The sequence below is a fragment of the Trichoderma gamsii genome, assembly GCF_001481775.2.
Source record: "Trichoderma gamsii strain T6085 chromosome Unknown Scaffold_24.2, whole genome shotgun sequence".
In the NCBI taxonomy this organism is placed as follows: domain Eukaryota; kingdom Fungi; phylum Ascomycota; class Sordariomycetes; order Hypocreales; family Hypocreaceae; genus Trichoderma; species Trichoderma gamsii.
In genome coordinates, this window is record NW_020171361.1 from 464,839 (window position 1) to 482,159 (window position 17,321).

Below are 17,321 nucleotides of genomic sequence, written 5' to 3' on the forward strand. Positions count from 1 at the left end.
GGGTATCATTAGGCTCTCTTGATCTATCAGATAAAAAGTCCTACACAACTCCCTCATCTAATGCCCGCTTGCTCCAATGTGTGTATAGTAAAAAAAAAAAAAAGTTTCCACCCCTTCCATCTCTGTATCATATAAACCAAGTCTTGATGTCTTTTTCATAAGAAGGAACAAAAGAAAAAGAAAAGAAGATTAGTCGTACACCGTCAGAACCTTCTAAAACCCCTCTTGGAAAATTTGTCATTTTTTTTGTTTTGTTTCTCTCCTTTTTTTCCTTCCCCATGCTGCTGAGTATCAAAGCAGCTTGTCGTCTTTGGAAAAAAAAAGAGTCATCAACTACGCGCACTTTCGTTTCAGAGTTAAGCAACCAGACATGCAAAAGACAACTTTCGCTCTTCCTCTATGCCAATACGCCAGCGTCCATTATCGTCATCAATCATGTGAATTTCGTGTGGATAATATCCGGATTCTCGTGCCAGTCATCAATGCTCACAAGCATCTATCCTATTGTTAGCCGGTGCAACAATGAAGCTCAAACCAGTCAAAAGGCCACTTACTTTACGGAATGTACTCAAGCCAGCGAGAATACTTCCTCCAATCCAAGTAGAATACTTGCGTTCCGGAGGTGCAAAAATCTTTATTCTCATGTCCTTGACTGCTAGCTTCTGCAGTTCCGTCAGGAGTCGGTCGCCAAAGCCCTTTGTCAGCGTGCTGCCTCCAGACAAGACAATATTGCTGTAGAGTGATTTTCGCAGATCCAAGTCAGTGCGGCTAATGGCATCAACCACAATCTGGTGCACACCAGGATACTCCTGGCCGATAATCTCAGGATCAAACAGAATCTCTGGCGCTCTAAATCGCTCGGCTCCAATCTGCCCAATTGTCAGTAAACAAACAAGATGAAACGCGCAAAAATAAAGCTCGCAGCCATTCTCTCACCTTCAGCTTGTGGCCGTCTGGCAAGACATATTCAGCGAATTTGCTCTCGTTCGGCTTCACGCCAATCCAGTCTCTCTCCTCCTTCTTCGGGTCATGCGCCACGTACGACACGCTCTCCTTGATCAGCCTGACCACTTCCTTTTCCGCACTTGTATGGAAGATGTAGCCGCTCTTGCGCAATAGTGTCTGCAGATACTCCGTCACATCTCGACCCGCAACGTCAATCCGCTGTATGCTGCTGGGCATCGCAAAGCCTTCGTACACGGGCACCGCATGCGACACGCCGTCGCCCGAGTCGAGAACAATGCCCGTTGTCCGGCCACTGGCATATAAGGATAATACGGCTTGGATAGACGTGTGCAAGGCGGGCACGTTGAAAGTTTCAAAGAGAATCTGCGCGGCCGTGTCGCGGTTGCTTCGAGGGTTCAGAGGAGGCTCCGTCAGCAATACAGGGTGCTGTTGTAGTGTCAGCGCGAAACCGCTCCTCTCATGTCATCGTCAACGCTCAAGCTGTTGCACAAACCTCCTCGCTCAGCGTCTTGAGTCCCTCGCCGTACACATATTCCCAGATCCTCTCCATGTCGTCCCAATCGGTAACGACGCCATGCTCCAGCGGGTAGTGGATCTTGAGAAGGCCCCTCAGTTCGTTGGAGGCCTTGTTTCCGATGAAGAGATCGCCCTCCAGCGCGCCGGCCAAGACTCTCAGGTGCTTCGGCCGGCCAACCCACGACGGGAAGAAGCATTTGGGCAAGTCTTCGCCCGCGAAACCGGCGCGAATCGTCCCCGAGCCGTTGTCTAGCACAATGGGGGCATTGTGCAGTATTTCTGTCATTTTCGCGTCTTGAGCCCAGGCTCGAACGATCCAGTCACGACTTGATCGTCCCGTCTATCCTCCGCAATCTCCTTCGTGTTGTCTCGCCCGCAGCTTTGCTTCGGCTGGCTGTTTCTCCTTACTATCTTTTGTTGTCTTTATCCAGCTCTCTCGTTCAGGGTCTCCACAGCATTGGGTCGGTGAGGGGCAAAGATGTCTCTCTTGTCGTCGGGTCGATTGGCAAAAATTCACAGGCGCACGAAGCCGTCAGGTTGCAGGCCTTGCAGCTCAAAGGGACCATTCAGCGCCTTGTCCCTGCTCCAAAGTTGTGGTCGTGGGTGATTGGCGCTTCCAGCCGTCTAATCAAATCATCTCTCGCATGCACTTGGATGGAGCTCCCTCCTCAGCTATTCCAGCCACAGGCGCGCTGGCAGCTTCACTGCGTCCAGTGCGCAAGCCACAGCCGCATCACGTGGGGCCACCTCCCGGCTGTGGCGCCTCAGGCAGGAAAAGGCACCGTTAAAGTGGTTTCGCGTGGCTGCGCGTCTCCTCCACCACAGACCGCGTCGCCGACGTGACATCGATCCAAGCTTTCTTCAATCTGCCTCATGGCGAGGCCCGGAAAAGCTCTGCCCGACCCCGACGACCGACCATTGCGTCTGAACTGAAGCAGCCTCGACCGCCATCGCTCCTTGCCCTGCCGCCATTGGCTCTTGCTTGCCCCGATTTGCTGTTGTTTTGTTGATATTGTGCCGCATCTGCCATCGTCGAGATGGTCAAGGCCAATGCGGGCACCGGCATTTTCAGTGCCACGTACAGTGGAGTAAGAGGTCCCCCGTTGATGCGACGATGATTGTGCGGCCAGCGTTGGATAGTGGGATGCGTGCATAAAGGCAATGGATTGAATTGGAGAAGAGAAGACAAGGAAGAAAAAAACTGGAAGGCAGAAAAAGCACTGGCTCTATATGAATCCTTTATGATGGGCATTTGGCTACAAGGGGGGGAGAAGGAGAGAAAGAGAAGAAGATGCATTGGATAATCATGGGAGCTCGTCTTATCGCTGCTATTTCTGCTATTTCTGCTGCTACCCTATCCGCACGTCTTTTCATCGTCACATGCAAAACAAAGCTTGAAAGTGAATACATCAAATAAGCTAACACATTCTCTCTTTCAGATCCCTGTTTATGAATTCCAATTCGGCGGCGACCAGAAAGAACATGTCATGCGAAGGAGGCACGACGACTGGATCAACGCAACGCACATTCTCAAAGCCGCCGGCTTCGACAAACCAGCCCGAACGAGAATCCTAGAAAGGGATGTACAAAAGGATGTCCACGAGAAGATCCAGGGAGGATACGGCAAATACCAGGGAACATGGATTCCCCTCGAGGCCGGCGAGGCTCTCGCCCAGCGACACAGCATTTACGAAAAGATTCGGCCCATATTCGAGTTCGTACCCGGAAACGAGAGCCCTCCCCCCGCGCCCAGGCACGCAAGCAAGCCCAAAGCACCAAAATCCCGTCCTCCACCTCCAAAATGGAATTCGGGTAGGTCCAAGGTCGCTAGCCATGCGCCTCCTAGCGTTACTAACGCAGCTTCAGCTGTCATGCCCGTCGTCGAGGAGTATGAACACAGCGAGAGCGTCATGGCCGGCATCGAGGATGACACGCCAGACAATCTCACTGTAGCCTCAGCCTCTTACATGGCCGAAGATGATCGCTACGACATGGGTCACATGCCCACAGCGCACAGAAAGAGAAAGAGAGAAGAGCAGTTACAAGACCTCACAGAGCAGCAGCACGCCGTGTACGGGGACGAGCTTCTCGACTACTTCCTCCTTTCCAGAAATGAGCAGCCCGCAGTGAAGCCCGATCCCCCGCCAAACTTTCAGCCAAACTGGCTCATTGATGCTGAAAACCACACAGCTCTGCACTGGGCTTCCGCTATGGGCGACGTGGACGTGATCAAACAGCTCAAGAGATTCAATGCAGACGTTGCCGTTAGAAATATTCGTGGCGAGACGCCCTTTATGAGATCGGTCAACTTTACAAACTGCTACGACAAACAGACGTTCCCTTCCGTCATTAAGGAGCTCTTTGAGACGGTCGACGTCAGGGATAACCAAGGATGCACCGTCATCCACCACGCTGCCATTATGAAAAACGGACGAGTTTACAGCCCATCTTGCTCAAGATACTACCTAGACAACATACTCAACAAGCTGCAGGAGGTGTTTGAACCGAGTGCTTTCCAGCGGCTAATCGACATGCAAGACAGCGAAGGAAACACCGCCCTGCATCTCGCTGCACAGCGCAACGCGAGGAAATGCATCCGCGCTCTGCTGGGCCGCAATGCCTCGACAGACATTGCCAACCACGAGGGCGTCCGCGCAGAAGATCTCATCATGGAGCTCAACGCCTCCAAGAAAGACCGTGGGCCACAGCGGTCATCGTCTCCCTTTGCGCCAGACTCGCAGCGGCGCGCCACGTTTCGGGACGCCTTCTCGGGTGTGGGCGGCGACAAGGCGCGGAAGCTCCCTCTGACCTTCCAATCAGCGGCGGCCACGACGGTGCAGTCGCGCATATCCCCGCTCATTATGGAAAAGTTTCAGCTGCTCGCGAAAAGCTATGACGAGGAGTGGCACGAAAAGGACGTCGCCGAGGCAGAGGCCCGGCGCATACTCACAAACACCCAGGCTGAGCTGAATGCGGTGCGGCAGCAAATCACAGAGCTCGAAACCCAGCTTGAGGCCGACGACGTGGCCACCAAGGTGATGAACGAGGCTAATCTCGTGAGGCACAACGTCCTATCACTAATCACCCACCAGAACCGGCTGCATATCCATCAGGCGGTGGAAAACGAAATGAGCAAGCTAAACGGCGACGGCGGCAGCAGCAGCAGCAACCCCAACGGCAGCGCCAGCGGCAGCGGCATGCAGGACGACTCGTATGAGGAAAGGCTTACGCTCGCGCGCCAGCTGAGCCAAATGCTTATGGAGCAGCGGCAAGCGGAGACCGAGTACGTCGACGCCCTGAGCATGGTGGGCGTTGGTGACAAGATTGAAAAGTACCGGCGCCTACTGAAGCGCTGCCTGGACTCGCAGGACGGAGAAGTCCTGGACGCCAACCTTGACAGTCTGATTGACATGATGGAGGAGGAGCGCGAGGTACACGACCTGGACGGGTCAACGCCAGTAGGGGGCGACCCGATGGATTTTGCAGTGATGTGATTTTTCACTTCTTGTTGCTGCTATCGTTTTCATTTGCTGTTTTTTTCCCTTGTGTACTTCTTACAACAGCTTGAAGAAAAGAGCGAGCATGACTATGGGCGGGGAGTGGACAAGACGATGGCCCCAGATGACAGGACGCCCCCCTTTTCACTTGGGAAAACAACAGCTCTTCAAAGGAAGACTAAGGGCGAGGAGGAAAGGATGCACCACATCTCAAGCGCAAAATTTTCCCTTTTTCCATTTATCCCTTCCCATTTCTTTCCTCGGATAGATATCCCTGAGACGGAGTATTCCCGCCCCCTTCATTTTCATAAGATGTGATGACAGTCATCGCAGTCCACCCGGCTTACTCTTGTTTTCCCTGTTTATCGTCATCTCTCTCTCTATTTTTATTTCCCAGGGGAGGAATGGGTGTACGTGTATGTGTGTTTACGTGGTCGGCGAAGGAGAAGAGAGAGAAGACAGAAGAAGGAGGGAGGGGTAGCAGGCAAAAGCCCACTTGCTGCCTGACTACCTATCTACCCACCTTGAACAGTAGCAAGAACATTTTGATGAGATACGTTTTTTAGCGGGTTGGTGGTTAAATCTTCATGTCATGGAAGAGCACTATATAGCAGTTATTGAGCGGAACGCATATATCAAAGCTAGGGATGGCTCTTTGGCGGCGAATCTGGCGCTGGGGGGTTTAGCAATTTTACCAAACGTCTTTGCGTCGACGTTTGTTTCTCAGCTCTCTTTGCATTTTCTGTGCTTCATGCATCAGTCGTGTTGGGGCAATAAATCTATTAATATCATGATGAATCAGCTTCTTTATAAAAGTCAAAAATCATGGCGATTTCCATGCCACATGGCAAAACCCGTTTCTATTTTCTGTTAACACAATTACCACGCCCTGTTGCTAGAGAACCAAATTTAGGCGGATCTCGGCCCGGCATACTCGGCGCTGGAGACTGGTTTGTGGAGCCCGATTGCCCCGGGGTAGCATTACGGCGTGTCACTTATTGCGACCATGACGGGCTGCATGGAAATGGGCAGCCATGACGGTTTCGAATGGATAACGAATAGCGATATGCTGGTGCTGATGCTGTCAATATTTATGCATCAAGCGCTAATCCACAAGGTCTTGTCTTAGACGCATGGGTTGCCAGGTCCTGGCTTGGGGAACCAGCGGCCACCTCCGACCCGAATGGACCAACCCCCTCCGGAGACGGTGTCCGGGCGACTCGGTCCACATCCAACCAAATGGGTAGTTGCTTTTTTCTCTTTGGAGTCGGGTGAGATTAGGAAGTGAGAGGAGAATGACATTCCACGGGACATGCCCCACAGCACGGAAAAGAAAAAGAAAGTTCGAAGCCAATGGTCATCGTCACTGTGAGTCAGTCAGGTCAAAATAAAGATTCCATTACGATTAAAGGAGCAAGCTCCGAGCAGACTCCCTGCCCGAAGCGAGAGACCCGGCCAGCGGCTGGTTGGGTCCTCGGAGCGGTGGGACTGCGACTGAAGGATTACCGCTTCTGGAGGAGCTAAACCCACGGCGACTGGCTCAGACGGCCTGCATAGTATGGGCGTCAGGTGAGCAGCTGAGTCAGGGCGCCTATGCCAATACACCGTAAGATGGCGGAGATGACTGGCCAGGCATTAGACGCCGTCCTGCCGCTCTGTATAAGTTCGCTTAAGCGTAGGACCAGCTATTCGCTCCCCGACGCTGCTTCGACTGAACTGCATGCATAGAGGCCACGCCTGAGGCCATCTAGCGAGTCATGCCAGGTTAGGAGCGTGTATGTAATTCGGCCGCTGCCTCTCGTGTATGATGCAGCCCACGGAACAGATGGCTCATGGGTGCTAGAAAAGCTGTTCGGTGCAATTATAAATGCTAGCTCAAAGTGGCGCTTATTCCTTAAACCGCTCGGGAGGATGATGGCTGCTTTTGTACACCCTACGAGCTCTTCGGAGGGTTACGTACGAACTTGGTACATTAGCTAGGAAAATCCAATGACTATGCCGATATGCGGCCTAATGCGGTGAAACACCAGTCACGAGGCCTTGTCCAGGGTTCGGGTTTCGGTATCTGCGAGACGAAAAAATAGGTGCATGCCTATGAAACATAAATGGTAGCTAGACACCAGCGTAAAATATGAATGCTGGCTTGAAAGTCGTCATGCAGCATGACATCCGCCATTATGAAAATTGGGTGCAGAGCTATTGCAGCTGAACCATCGATAGATATCCGATAGCTTGCAGGTGTCCCCACCAAAATCTCAGACAAACACATACAGCTGGGTCAACACTACAAGCACTGAGCCCGAAATCATCTCCACACGAGAGCGTAACTTTTCATCTGTAGCCGCTTGGATGAGCCTCACCGTCAGAGTGGCAAAGAACAACTCACGTATGCTCGAGGTAGCACCGTATGATAGCTTAGAGGCGGATGCCTGTCGACCTGAAAATGGCTTCGGATGTGAAGTAATGGCTTCTCTGCCCCACGTAGACAACGAGGCAGGCCGACGTGGCATCCATCAATGGAGACTTGATATTGTTGGCGATTCATCGGTGGTTACACAGCATGGTGGAGAGCATCATGCGGGAGAGTCTGAAGGGCATGGGGAGGGTAAAGGGGGGGATTCGGTGCGGTGTACGGAGTACGTACATATGCCGTACTTGGCATCAAATGCTCCATGCCGCCGGAGACCGGGGCCACACGCAGGGCGACGTGTGTCTGGAGAGCCAAAGACCAAGGCGTCGTGATGGCTGCGCTGTGGGATCCGCCAACCCGTCTAGGGACCACGTTCAGATGTACGTTGTGGCCTGAACGGTGAGGAAATGCCCTCTGTTGCAGGCCGTGATTTGCTGCGTTGCCCATGTTAGCGCTGGCATCGAATGTGGCACCATTGCATGGCGCCTGTACATTCGATAGATGTCATCCCAGGAAAGCCCAGATCCAAGCAAATAGGCCATTTCCATCATGGAGATGCAGAGGTTAACGTGCTGACCAGCAGCGGGGGAGGGGTGCCCCGAGTGTGTAAGGCTGACGGAAACCCCCCCGATGATGTAGGCATATGTAACTGACGGGCGTAAACACCGTAGCTGCTGGGTACCTCGACGCCGGCTGCCATTAGCATCAAGTACAGCGGCCTAAGCTGACTTGCTGACACAGCATAACGAAGGACATATAGCAGACAGCAGAACGAGAACGAGACAATCGAGTCTCCGTGTTGCTCATCAATGGACCTCTTCGAGACTACGGCACGGTCAGACTTGGTGGGGAGGAGGAAACCCCAGGCTAGAGCCAGAACGTCCAAGTCAGAGTCGGATTGAAGCTGATCCAAGACACGATGCCCAAAAGCAGGTAGTAGCTTGCTGATGCCCGATCCATGGCCAGATTGCTGATAGTACTGGTAGTAGCACCAAGTACTGATACTGGCACGACTTTTGCGGTGCATCACATGTATCATGCTGGACGCAGCGTGTCCAGAGCAGCTCGGAGTCGCTCTATCACCTTGCACAAGCAGTACGGACGCATACGCCGTGGCATGCATATGCATGGCTAGCAGTGCTAGTGTGCAGTCGCGCATTTGAGCCGCAGCGGTCAGGCCTGCCAGGGTTCGTGCCACGACGAGCTGAAAACGAACATGAAGGCGTAAAAAGTCGAAGCGGTGTCTGGCCCATGAGCCGGAGAAATTTGGCGCCCCACGAGCAAATGATGCTGGACCAACCGCAGCGCTGCATTCGTTCGGGCGTAGCTGGTGCTGTGCTGCATAGCGTCCGATAGTTCAATAGTCGGAGCCTGGTTTTTTTTTCTTGGGTTTCTCAGATCGATCGGGGGAGCAACGATGCGCTTGTGCAGGTTGATTCGCCGAGAAGGTGAGGCTGAAGGAGATTGGACTGGCCACTGTGGAGGTGCAAGAATGGGATTGTGATTTTGAAAGAGAAGTGTGAGAACTAGACGACGACAAGGAGAAAGAAGAGGAGCAGCAGCAGCAGCAGCAGCAGCAGCAGCAGGCATCAGCTCCCTTGGACCTGCCCAGGCAGCAAAAGCCACCAAAGCGGAAGGCGCACTGCAGAGGCCCTGTAACTCCAGTCGCTGTGTTGGTCCGGCAGCGCTGAAGAGACGGCGTGTGGTGGCTCGTTTGGGGCCAGGTGTGCTGTGGAGATCGGCAGAGGCTGCTCGATGGGTGTTCTAGAAGCCCGCCACTGGCCACCTCAGGTCAGCTGGGCAAGTATCAATCAAATCAATGGCTATGACGAACGAGCACGGGCTGCATCCAGCATGATTCGCTACCGGTCTTCTGGGTTTGGGAGAACGCCTCTTTGGAGATTAGTTGCAAGTATCGACGTACTATTGGAGAGCTGCTTGAACAGAACTAATACCTAGGTACCTACGTACATACCTACTACTACTCTAGTAGTAGTAGTAGCGCGTATTGCCCTTCTCGTTCGGTCGTGTTGCTAGGGAATCGATTTGCGCATGTCTTACACACGGAAGAGAATGCGACTCGGGTACCTTGTTCGAGCAGCGCAGAGCACACCCTGTGGCCATAGCGTCGTTGCCGCAACATGCATCACTGATCCTGAGCGAAAAAAGGCCGGCTGAGAGACTTCAATAATCTGACGGACGCGGGAGTGGTCGCATGTGCTGGTGTTGCCAAGTACCTAGGTGGGTAGGCATTGCCATCTATCACATTGCTCCAACGCGAGCATGTCATGTATGATACGAGTGATATATGCAGAGGCAGGGTCCAAGCTCCACGACTACCCAATACGGCCCGAGAGCAGACTCGTGTTAGTGTACGAGGACCGAACAGTCAGTTGGACGAAATATCAAGAACGAATGCTCATACCAAGATTGAGTGTATAAGTGCTTGTCTGTCTACTGCTGATACAGACGCTACTGGATAATTCATACACGCCAGGTAATAAAAGCCGATACGACTGTCCATCTATCTTTAGCGACTGTCCATCTATCTTTAGCACTACTAATTATACTAGTATTAGATGCCTTTCTGCAAGTAGACTGCCGATGTGATATCGCGGCTTGCTGTATAAGGTACCCAGACATCAAAGACACACAACACCATACACTCCACAAATATATGCAGAATGATGCTGCTATATCCACCCATTATCTCCTCATGAATCAACCGCAACTGATGCACCCCTCGGCCCTCTTCCGTGCTCGTCGCATCCCAAAGACGGTAATGTCGGGGATGCAGCATCTCATCCACCCCCGTGACTGCATGCTGGCTGTATCTCTGTCCGGGCATTGGCCACGCAATTTACCCGCCACACCACATTCCGCACGATGGCCCGCGCGATTTCCCGCAGCAGCCTGGTTTTTTCAGCTGCCTTGGGCCACGCAAGTGACGCACCTTTAACTCTATTTGCTTCCAGAATCAATGCGCGACTGGCACAGGTCCCTGCCGCATTTTGACACCCGCCGTTTAGGTCCCAGTCTGTTGGTCAGGTACTTCCAGTAGGTGTAAGTCTGGACAAGCAATGTTGCAATCGACAATTAATGAGAGGAGAAGTTGCAAGTTTCATCTTCAGCCGCCCAGGCATATTAGCTAGCGTTTGTGGCGAGGTTTCGTATCCCCATACTCATCTCGTATATTGTTTTCTTCTTTCTTTGCTATCCTTCCAAGTTAGTTGAGGCACAGTAGTAGCTCCGCCGATCGCCAAATTGGGGCCGCCTTTTCAGCTGAGCAGGTCTCGTGCCTGGGCATGTAGCACCCATGTACATCTCCATAGCCCCCCGTCTCGGGCAGCAGCGATTGGAAGACCCCTTTGAGATGCTGGATACTTGCATTCTACTTGTTCAAGATCTTGTTAGCAAAAAAACTCACAAGCTAAAAGTCTATCGCTTGTGGTGCCACCCGGTGCAATTTTATTTCTGGTAGCCCATGACGGTAGCCCAGGACGCCACCAGATGCGCTGTGGCCAGTACACATACGCTTTTAGCAGCGCCTAGCTTGGTCAAGGCCAGCCACGCTCCCTTCAGTCTGGTGCTTCGTATGTAACAGGTCCCGTAAGCCGAACTGACTGACTGCTGGCAGCTCGTCAAGAAAGTAATCGTAGTCGACCCGGATTGGTAACGTATACGAGCCATGCGGCCGAAACCACCGCTGGGCCGGGTACAGGTACGGCGAGTACAAGAGCCACAGGGCTGACGGTACGCGGCAGGTACTTGATCGGGCCCGTAAGAGTACCGCTAACTTAGAGTTGGCGCGGTGCCGCCTGCCGTATCTCGTGCATAATGTGACTGTACCTGCACCCGTACACGATGGACGCCGGCGAGGTTCTGCTGCAGTACCGCTACCGTACCGCTACAGTACAACGCGGCTGCAAGGCAAGTGCCTCCGTAGGACTTTGCAGCACATCTGGAGGGGTGGCCCTTTCTCGCAGGTACGTCCCGCCCCCTCTTTTCTCTCTTCTCCTCATCTTCTGATCTTGTGCCCCAAACTGGCCAGCTTAGCTTTGACGGCAATCCATCGTCTTTTTTTTTGTCTTTGCTGACTGACTGACTGACGGACTGACTGGAGATGATGTCGCTGCTAGTGCCGGTGCAGCAATTATCCTGGCCGGCTGCCCGAATAGGCAGAGCCACAAACGCGCGCTGTGTACCGCCGCTTCTCCCACGGTTGCTTGGCTGCCACTCGATTCGATTCGCTCAAACAACGACCGGCCAAAGCCATCTGCCTGGGTCGGCCACATGGCCAGCCTCGGGCCAATCCAATGGGCGCCGCCAGCAGCCTGTGTCGCCAAGCGCAGAAGCCAGAGCGCGCCGGCCTCGCATCGAGGGCGTCTCGATAGGGCTCACCTCAGCTGAATCCCCCTCCTCGCTCAGTCGCCGGGTGCCAGCTCCCGCCGATTGCGGGCACCGCTAACACTAACACCACTCACCACCTCTGAGCAAATCGCCTCTGGCTCCCTGGATCTCGCTACCGAGCGAGCCATGCGCGGGGGGCTGGTGGCTCGCCAGACGGTACCGAAGGCGCTGCAGAGCCCCAGCAAGCTCCATGCCTGGCAACGGGGCTGCTGCCGGCGCGGGCGAGTCAGGAACGCCGTCAGGCCCTCGGGCTGCGTTCATGGCTGCTGAAAACAGGGATCTCTGTCGTGCCGCCAGGGCCTCGAAACACTCCCTTTGCTCGGGCCTTGCTGCTTTTGCGCCTAGCTGCTGGGTAAGCCGGCCAATGGCTATCAGACACCACCGCCTGGCTGGCTGCCCTTTGCTTGCTTTCTGGACTTTGCTGTCCCGTCCTGTCTTGTGCTGCTGCGCTGCTGCGCTGCCCGACACCCACTGCTGCAGGACACAGCCCATCCATCGAGCCCCCAACGAGGGATCAACCGCTTGGTGCGTCCCAAATTCCGCATCTCGACGGCGACCCGCCATCAATCTGTGCCGGCGCCGATACCCAGTAGCTGGAAGAGGGAGGGGCCAATGTGTGGAAATGGACATGCTACTGCTGTTACTAGTAGCAGCCATGCTCATACTCCATGCCTACCACCATCACTACAAGTATGCTAATGCTAATGCCATGCCATGCGAGGCAAATCACAAGCACTGACCCTCTGATGCCACACCCCCAGCTCGACGATGCTCCAGCTGCCATCAGCATCATGGCCCTGGAGAGCGGTGCTACTGTACATGAGTCTCCTGTTTCGTACATGGCGTTCGCTGCCCAAGACTGCTCTAGCCGTGCTACAGCCATACTGCCACCCCCCTCTGGCTCGGATGTTTCTCTCATGCTAGCTTCAATGGCTGAGAGGCTACTCCCGCTGTACTGCTGCTTCTTCAGACGACCAGCATGCGCTTCCCCGGTGGGATCTAGCGCGGTGAAAAGTATCTCGCTCGCCGCTTTGCCCCTCTGTTTGCAAAAAAAGAAGGAAAACAAGAGAAAAAGCCACACGCATATCGACACACCGTCTTCTGTCCCATCTCATTTTGAATTATATTAAGGTTCATCTCACCCCGACAAATATCTCGTCTTCTTCCCCTCTTCCCTTGTGGTTATCGTGTATCACTCTTAGTCTCTTACACTCTCTCTTACACACTCACTCTCTTCCGGCCAGCCGTTCCTCTCCGCCGCCAGCAGCGGAAAACGAGACTTACTTTGCAACTGAGTCGCGCATCCCCTTCCCTTGTCATAGGCAGCAGACGGCCCATCGATGTTGTGCCTGCTTCTTAGACCCTATTACGATACGAGACAGCCCAAAGGACTGCGTTCTGCAACCATAGCCACGCCTGGTTTTAGATAATTCGTCCGCTTAAATCGCCACATTTACGCATCAACCGGTGTCACTTCGGCTTGGCCCGTATTCAGCCTCCCGGGCCTCACTTGAAGGAGCGTCGTTGACAAACTCAATATCCGAGGCTGCCGACCTCGAAAACGTCCAGAACACCAGGCCTGACCATTGCCATTTTGGGACTGCTCTTGTCTGCCAGACTGCCCCACGGCAGCGCGCATCACCAGTAGCCGCCTCATCGTATATCGGCCTCCCTGCAAACGCCCTACCAGACGCCGTAGGGCAGAAGAGTGCCGTCTGACCGCAGGAATAGTGCGACTTGGCAGGGACCCCGGCTGACGGCGCCAGGCCAAATTTCCATAAGCAGTCACCTCCATTTCACCATGCCCGCAACCACTCGTGGAGGCCTACCCGGCGCCGACTACAATTACTTGAAAGCCCAGCCGCCCGCTTGGGATTCGGTTCGAACTGGACTATCCATCTTTGCCCTGTTTGTCATTGCACGCTATTGTGTGCAGAAGACTTACCGATGGCTTAGACCAGCTGCGAGGCGTAACACCACTGCACCGTCCTCCCCCACTTACAACCTGCTGCGGCAAAGACAGTACCAGCCACACCTGGGTCCGATGGATGATGAAAAGAGGATTCAAGGGGTCAACGACCAACTACAGGAGGATGTGAATCCGGCCACGACAGCGGCGACGACTACGACGACCATGACAACGACGACTTCTCCCATTGATCGGCACCCGCATTGGAGAAGCACCGGTGGTACCATGCCTGGGCCCTTCATCTCCCGGCTGCCTCCCGCGCCACCTTTGACTCCGCCGGAGCTGAGCACAGCCGTCTTCACGTTGGACGAGCAGTCGCCCAGCAGCCAGAGCTTCATTCACCAGCCCAACCCCGACTACATGTCCTCGACATCTACCACTGCTCTTCACACGGACGGCCCCGATTCTGCCTCCATCCCCCGGCGTCGATCCTACACTAAGACGTTCCCCATTAGCGTCTCCGTGTCTCACTCTCCTCCCTCGCAATCGCCCAAGGCTGAATCCCTTGATTCAGCCTTTCCGCCCAGCTCCTACCCCCCGTCGACTGGGTTGTTACCGCCTGCGCCTCCCTCCGGTCTGGACATGGACGCGGATGATTACAGCCATGGCCATGGCCACCGGAACGTTGACTTACAAGGCGAGATCATCTCCGTCCTCGATCGCGAAGGAGCTGGCTGGACTCGCCATACACGCGTTTACGGTGGCGGAGCTTGTTTAGCTTGTGCCGCCAGCGGCGGAGGTTTCTACGGAGCCAATGTTACCCCAGAAGAGATGCGATAATGAAGCGCAAGATGGCTAAGGGGGTCCGCCTGTGGAAGGAGAGAGAAAGCCCAATCGTTCCAAAAATAGGGGGGGGGACCATATCCCGTGTGCGCATCGTCATGGCTTCGGCCGGACCAAATCGGCATTCGCTAATATTGTTGCGGGTTTTTCTTTTCTCTTGCTTTCTTCCATGTTGCTATCGAAGTTGTTCGCTTAGAAGATTCGAAAATAGCGCCGCCAAGGGGGAAAGGCAGATGGCTGCATCATCTTACGCATGAAAGCGAGTCATGAGGCGCAGCATGATCATTTTTTCTTGTCCTATTTCTTCTTGTAGTATGTCTTTTTACATGGGTGGCGCATCGCTGCATTTCTTTGTTTACAGACTTTGTTTATTTCTCAACTTTTTTTTTTTTTTGCCTTCTCTTCTTTATTTCCTGTCTTCGGTAGATGGCTGGCCATGTCATTATCTTTGATTTGCATGTTCCCCTCCCTCCGCTGTTATTTATTCCTCATGTTCAAAAGCTTTTACTAAGCTGTACTGTAATATGGAGTCAAAATTCTGTTTTATTGGAATGTTAAAAAGAAAAAAATGAGCTGTGGTTGGGAATCAGGGACTTTTTTTTGTATTCCTTTTCCACCCCTTCTCTCTCTCTCTCTCTATCCCAACTCTTGTTCTACAGCTTATTAGGGTTACGAATATTATGACGATACGATGAATGCTTTTCTTTTTCTGCCTTTATTTACTATTCATATCAATAAACAATCTTACTGGACAGCTTCTTTCAGCTTCTTTACTTCTAATGGCGATGCTTACCTGGGGACTTACTATATGAGACTAATCATCGCCGGAGGACTAGATTGCTTCGGGTCTAATGTACGAAAGCTGTACCTATTTCCCGGTCCAATGTTTTCACTATGCAAGATGAAAGATGAAAAATGAAAGCCGATAGTCTTCCCCTTCTCACTTCCCACCCTCTTCCCTCGGTTGAACGGTTGAAGGCTGCAGCAGATAATAAACTAGCAAATTCTTTTCTTTTAGTTTATTGTTCCTAATCAATAACCTTATTGGTTACCTTTTCTGTACGCCCTCTAGTGAACAAGAGCTGCGTTGTAAGAGGGCTCGTTTCAAGGAACGCACCTACAATGTGACAGATGGTAAATGTGGAAGATTAGTGTTTATGACGATGGGCTAGTATTTACCAATGTGAGTAAGCGGGCACCTTCAATCCACCACATCGCCTTGGTATGGGGCAACCTATAGTTTTGTCCAAGCGCTCCGGCGACTCGAATTATTCTCATGGTCCCCTTTTGGCAACTGCCCAGGTCTTGTGAGCCTCCCTTGCCCAGCCTCTCGCCCTGATTAGGGAAAAGCATGTCATCTCAATCACAAAAGGGAATTAAGAAACGGACATTATGAGGCTCTGAGGGCCTCGCGCAGCAGGAAAGTGACCAACAAGGGATAACACTACAAAGATTTGTCATATTTCGCTCGGAGACGAGGTGGGCGAGGCTCCCGAACGAGCTACCCCTTGCTAGCTAGGTCGCTGATACTCATCCCCGGCGACTTTTCGAACGGTTGGTTATTGACAGCTCTAGTTCTAGGACTAGTCGTCTGCTTACTTTTTTATCGCTAATTCGTGAGGGAGGTGGCTAATGATTAGTGTACGAACGATTAAAACAAACCATGCCTCCAAGTATACGACAATAGCTGGGAAGACAGAAGAGAGACTGACATGGACAAGGACATGGATCTGTGCTGAGCTGAGTCGAGTGGTGAGTAATAGTCCTCGTATATGTTGATTCAGTCATTATTCGGATGGATGATTTCCGAGCCATTGAATAAAAGAGAAAAGGAAATCTTCTTCTTCTTCTGTCATCTTGAGCTACGTTAGCTCCATACGAATTACCAAATACGCAAGATGGGAAGTCGACAAGGGTGACTGGGATGAATGACATGCCTCCTAGGCAGAAGCAACGTCTCAAAGCCCGAAGAAGCAGCAGTATCCTTGACCAAACACGCGAAATGGGTAGCAGCACAGGGCTGAAATGGGGCACTTCATGTCGGAGAAATGGTCCGGATGACTGGAGATGTTGCTAGCTTATCTTGTCCTGTGTAAGGAAAGCCATTTTTTTTCTCTCACGTTTTCACAATCCATAGAGCAGTAGTGGCGTGAGTTATGACAGGATTTTGGGCACACTAACAAAAAGAAGGCGTTGGGTTGCTTCTAGCTTCTGATAAGCACCATATTTTGCACATGAAAGCCTTGAGAGACAGACTAGGTAGAAAAGTAAGAAGACTGCTACTTCTCGTGTTGCTGCTGTCGTGGAACAGCACTTAGTACTGTCTGCCTGGGAAGGGCTTTTTTACGGTTCTGACGTGAGCGCGTGTCAAAACCTGGTCAGCACCCCGGCTTTCGTTGGAAAGACAAACCTCGGGGCGGACTTATGCATATGCATTTGGAGCCGGATTACCAGCAGGTCGATGGGCATAAAGCTAATCTGCATCCTCATACTTGTCTTTCCAAAAGTGGAAGTATGAAATGTTCCCAAGAGAACAAATAGCTTCTGGATCAAAGCTTGCTGTTGACATGCGGAGGAGAAAATATTGACCAAGGACCCGGAAAAAAAGAAAGAAAGGGAAATGGAAGCGCCAGCGAGATCCACCCCTTGCCAGGGTCAGATTCCAAGAAACTGTTAGTAGCTGTAGGACATGGTATTTTATGCGAGTTGGTGTTTTAGTGTGTCCCTAAGCCTGGCTAGGCATATGTAATCTTCTTTGTTATTTGCTGGT

The 17,321-nt window shown here is 52.6% G+C and overlaps 5 protein-coding genes across 5 annotated transcripts; 2 read left to right on the forward strand and 3 right to left on the reverse strand.

Annotated features, from left to right (window-relative positions):
* Positions 1-433: 433 nt before the first annotated feature.
* Positions 434-2,636, reverse strand: TGAM01_v206960 (actin-like protein; the record flags this gene model as incomplete). The annotated part of the gene is made up of 5 exons (XM_024549983.1): positions 434-496; positions 555-869; positions 937-1,392; positions 1,460-1,822; positions 2,310-2,636. The coding sequence occupies 5 exons, from the start codon at positions 2,634-2,636 to the stop codon at positions 434-436; spliced, it is 1,524 nt and encodes a 507-aa protein (XP_024405292.1).
* On the forward strand, positions 2,520-4,976 carry TGAM01_v206961 (hypothetical protein; the record flags this gene model as incomplete). Its single annotated transcript, XM_024549984.1, has 2 exons — positions 2,520-2,570; positions 2,922-4,976. The coding sequence occupies 2 exons, from the start codon at positions 2,520-2,522 to the stop codon at positions 4,974-4,976; spliced, it is 2,106 nt and encodes a 701-aa protein (XP_024405293.1).
* A 2,554-nt stretch (positions 4,977-7,530) lies between these two features.
* TGAM01_v206962 (hypothetical protein) lies at positions 7,531-9,245 on the reverse strand (the record flags this gene model as incomplete). Its single annotated transcript, XM_024549985.1, has 4 exons — positions 7,531-7,875; positions 7,967-8,633; positions 8,690-9,118; positions 9,220-9,245. The coding sequence occupies 4 exons, from the start codon at positions 9,243-9,245 to the stop codon at positions 7,531-7,533; spliced, it is 1,467 nt and encodes a 488-aa protein (XP_024405294.1).
* A 2,614-nt stretch (positions 9,246-11,859) lies between these two features.
* Positions 11,860-12,718, reverse strand: TGAM01_v206963 (hypothetical protein; the record flags this gene model as incomplete). Its single annotated transcript, XM_018804280.1, has 2 exons — positions 11,860-12,433; positions 12,540-12,718. 2 exons carry the CDS (start codon positions 12,716-12,718, stop codon positions 11,860-11,862), a joined length of 753 nt encoding a protein of 250 aa, XP_018662395.1.
* An 882-nt stretch (positions 12,719-13,600) lies between these two features.
* On the forward strand, positions 13,601-14,548 carry TGAM01_v206964 (hypothetical protein; the record flags this gene model as incomplete). The annotated part of the gene is made up of 1 exon (XM_018804279.1): positions 13,601-14,548. The coding sequence occupies one exon, from the start codon at positions 13,601-13,603 to the stop codon at positions 14,546-14,548; it is 948 nt and encodes a 315-aa protein (XP_018662394.1).
* Between the last annotated feature and the right edge of the window lie 2,773 nt (positions 14,549-17,321).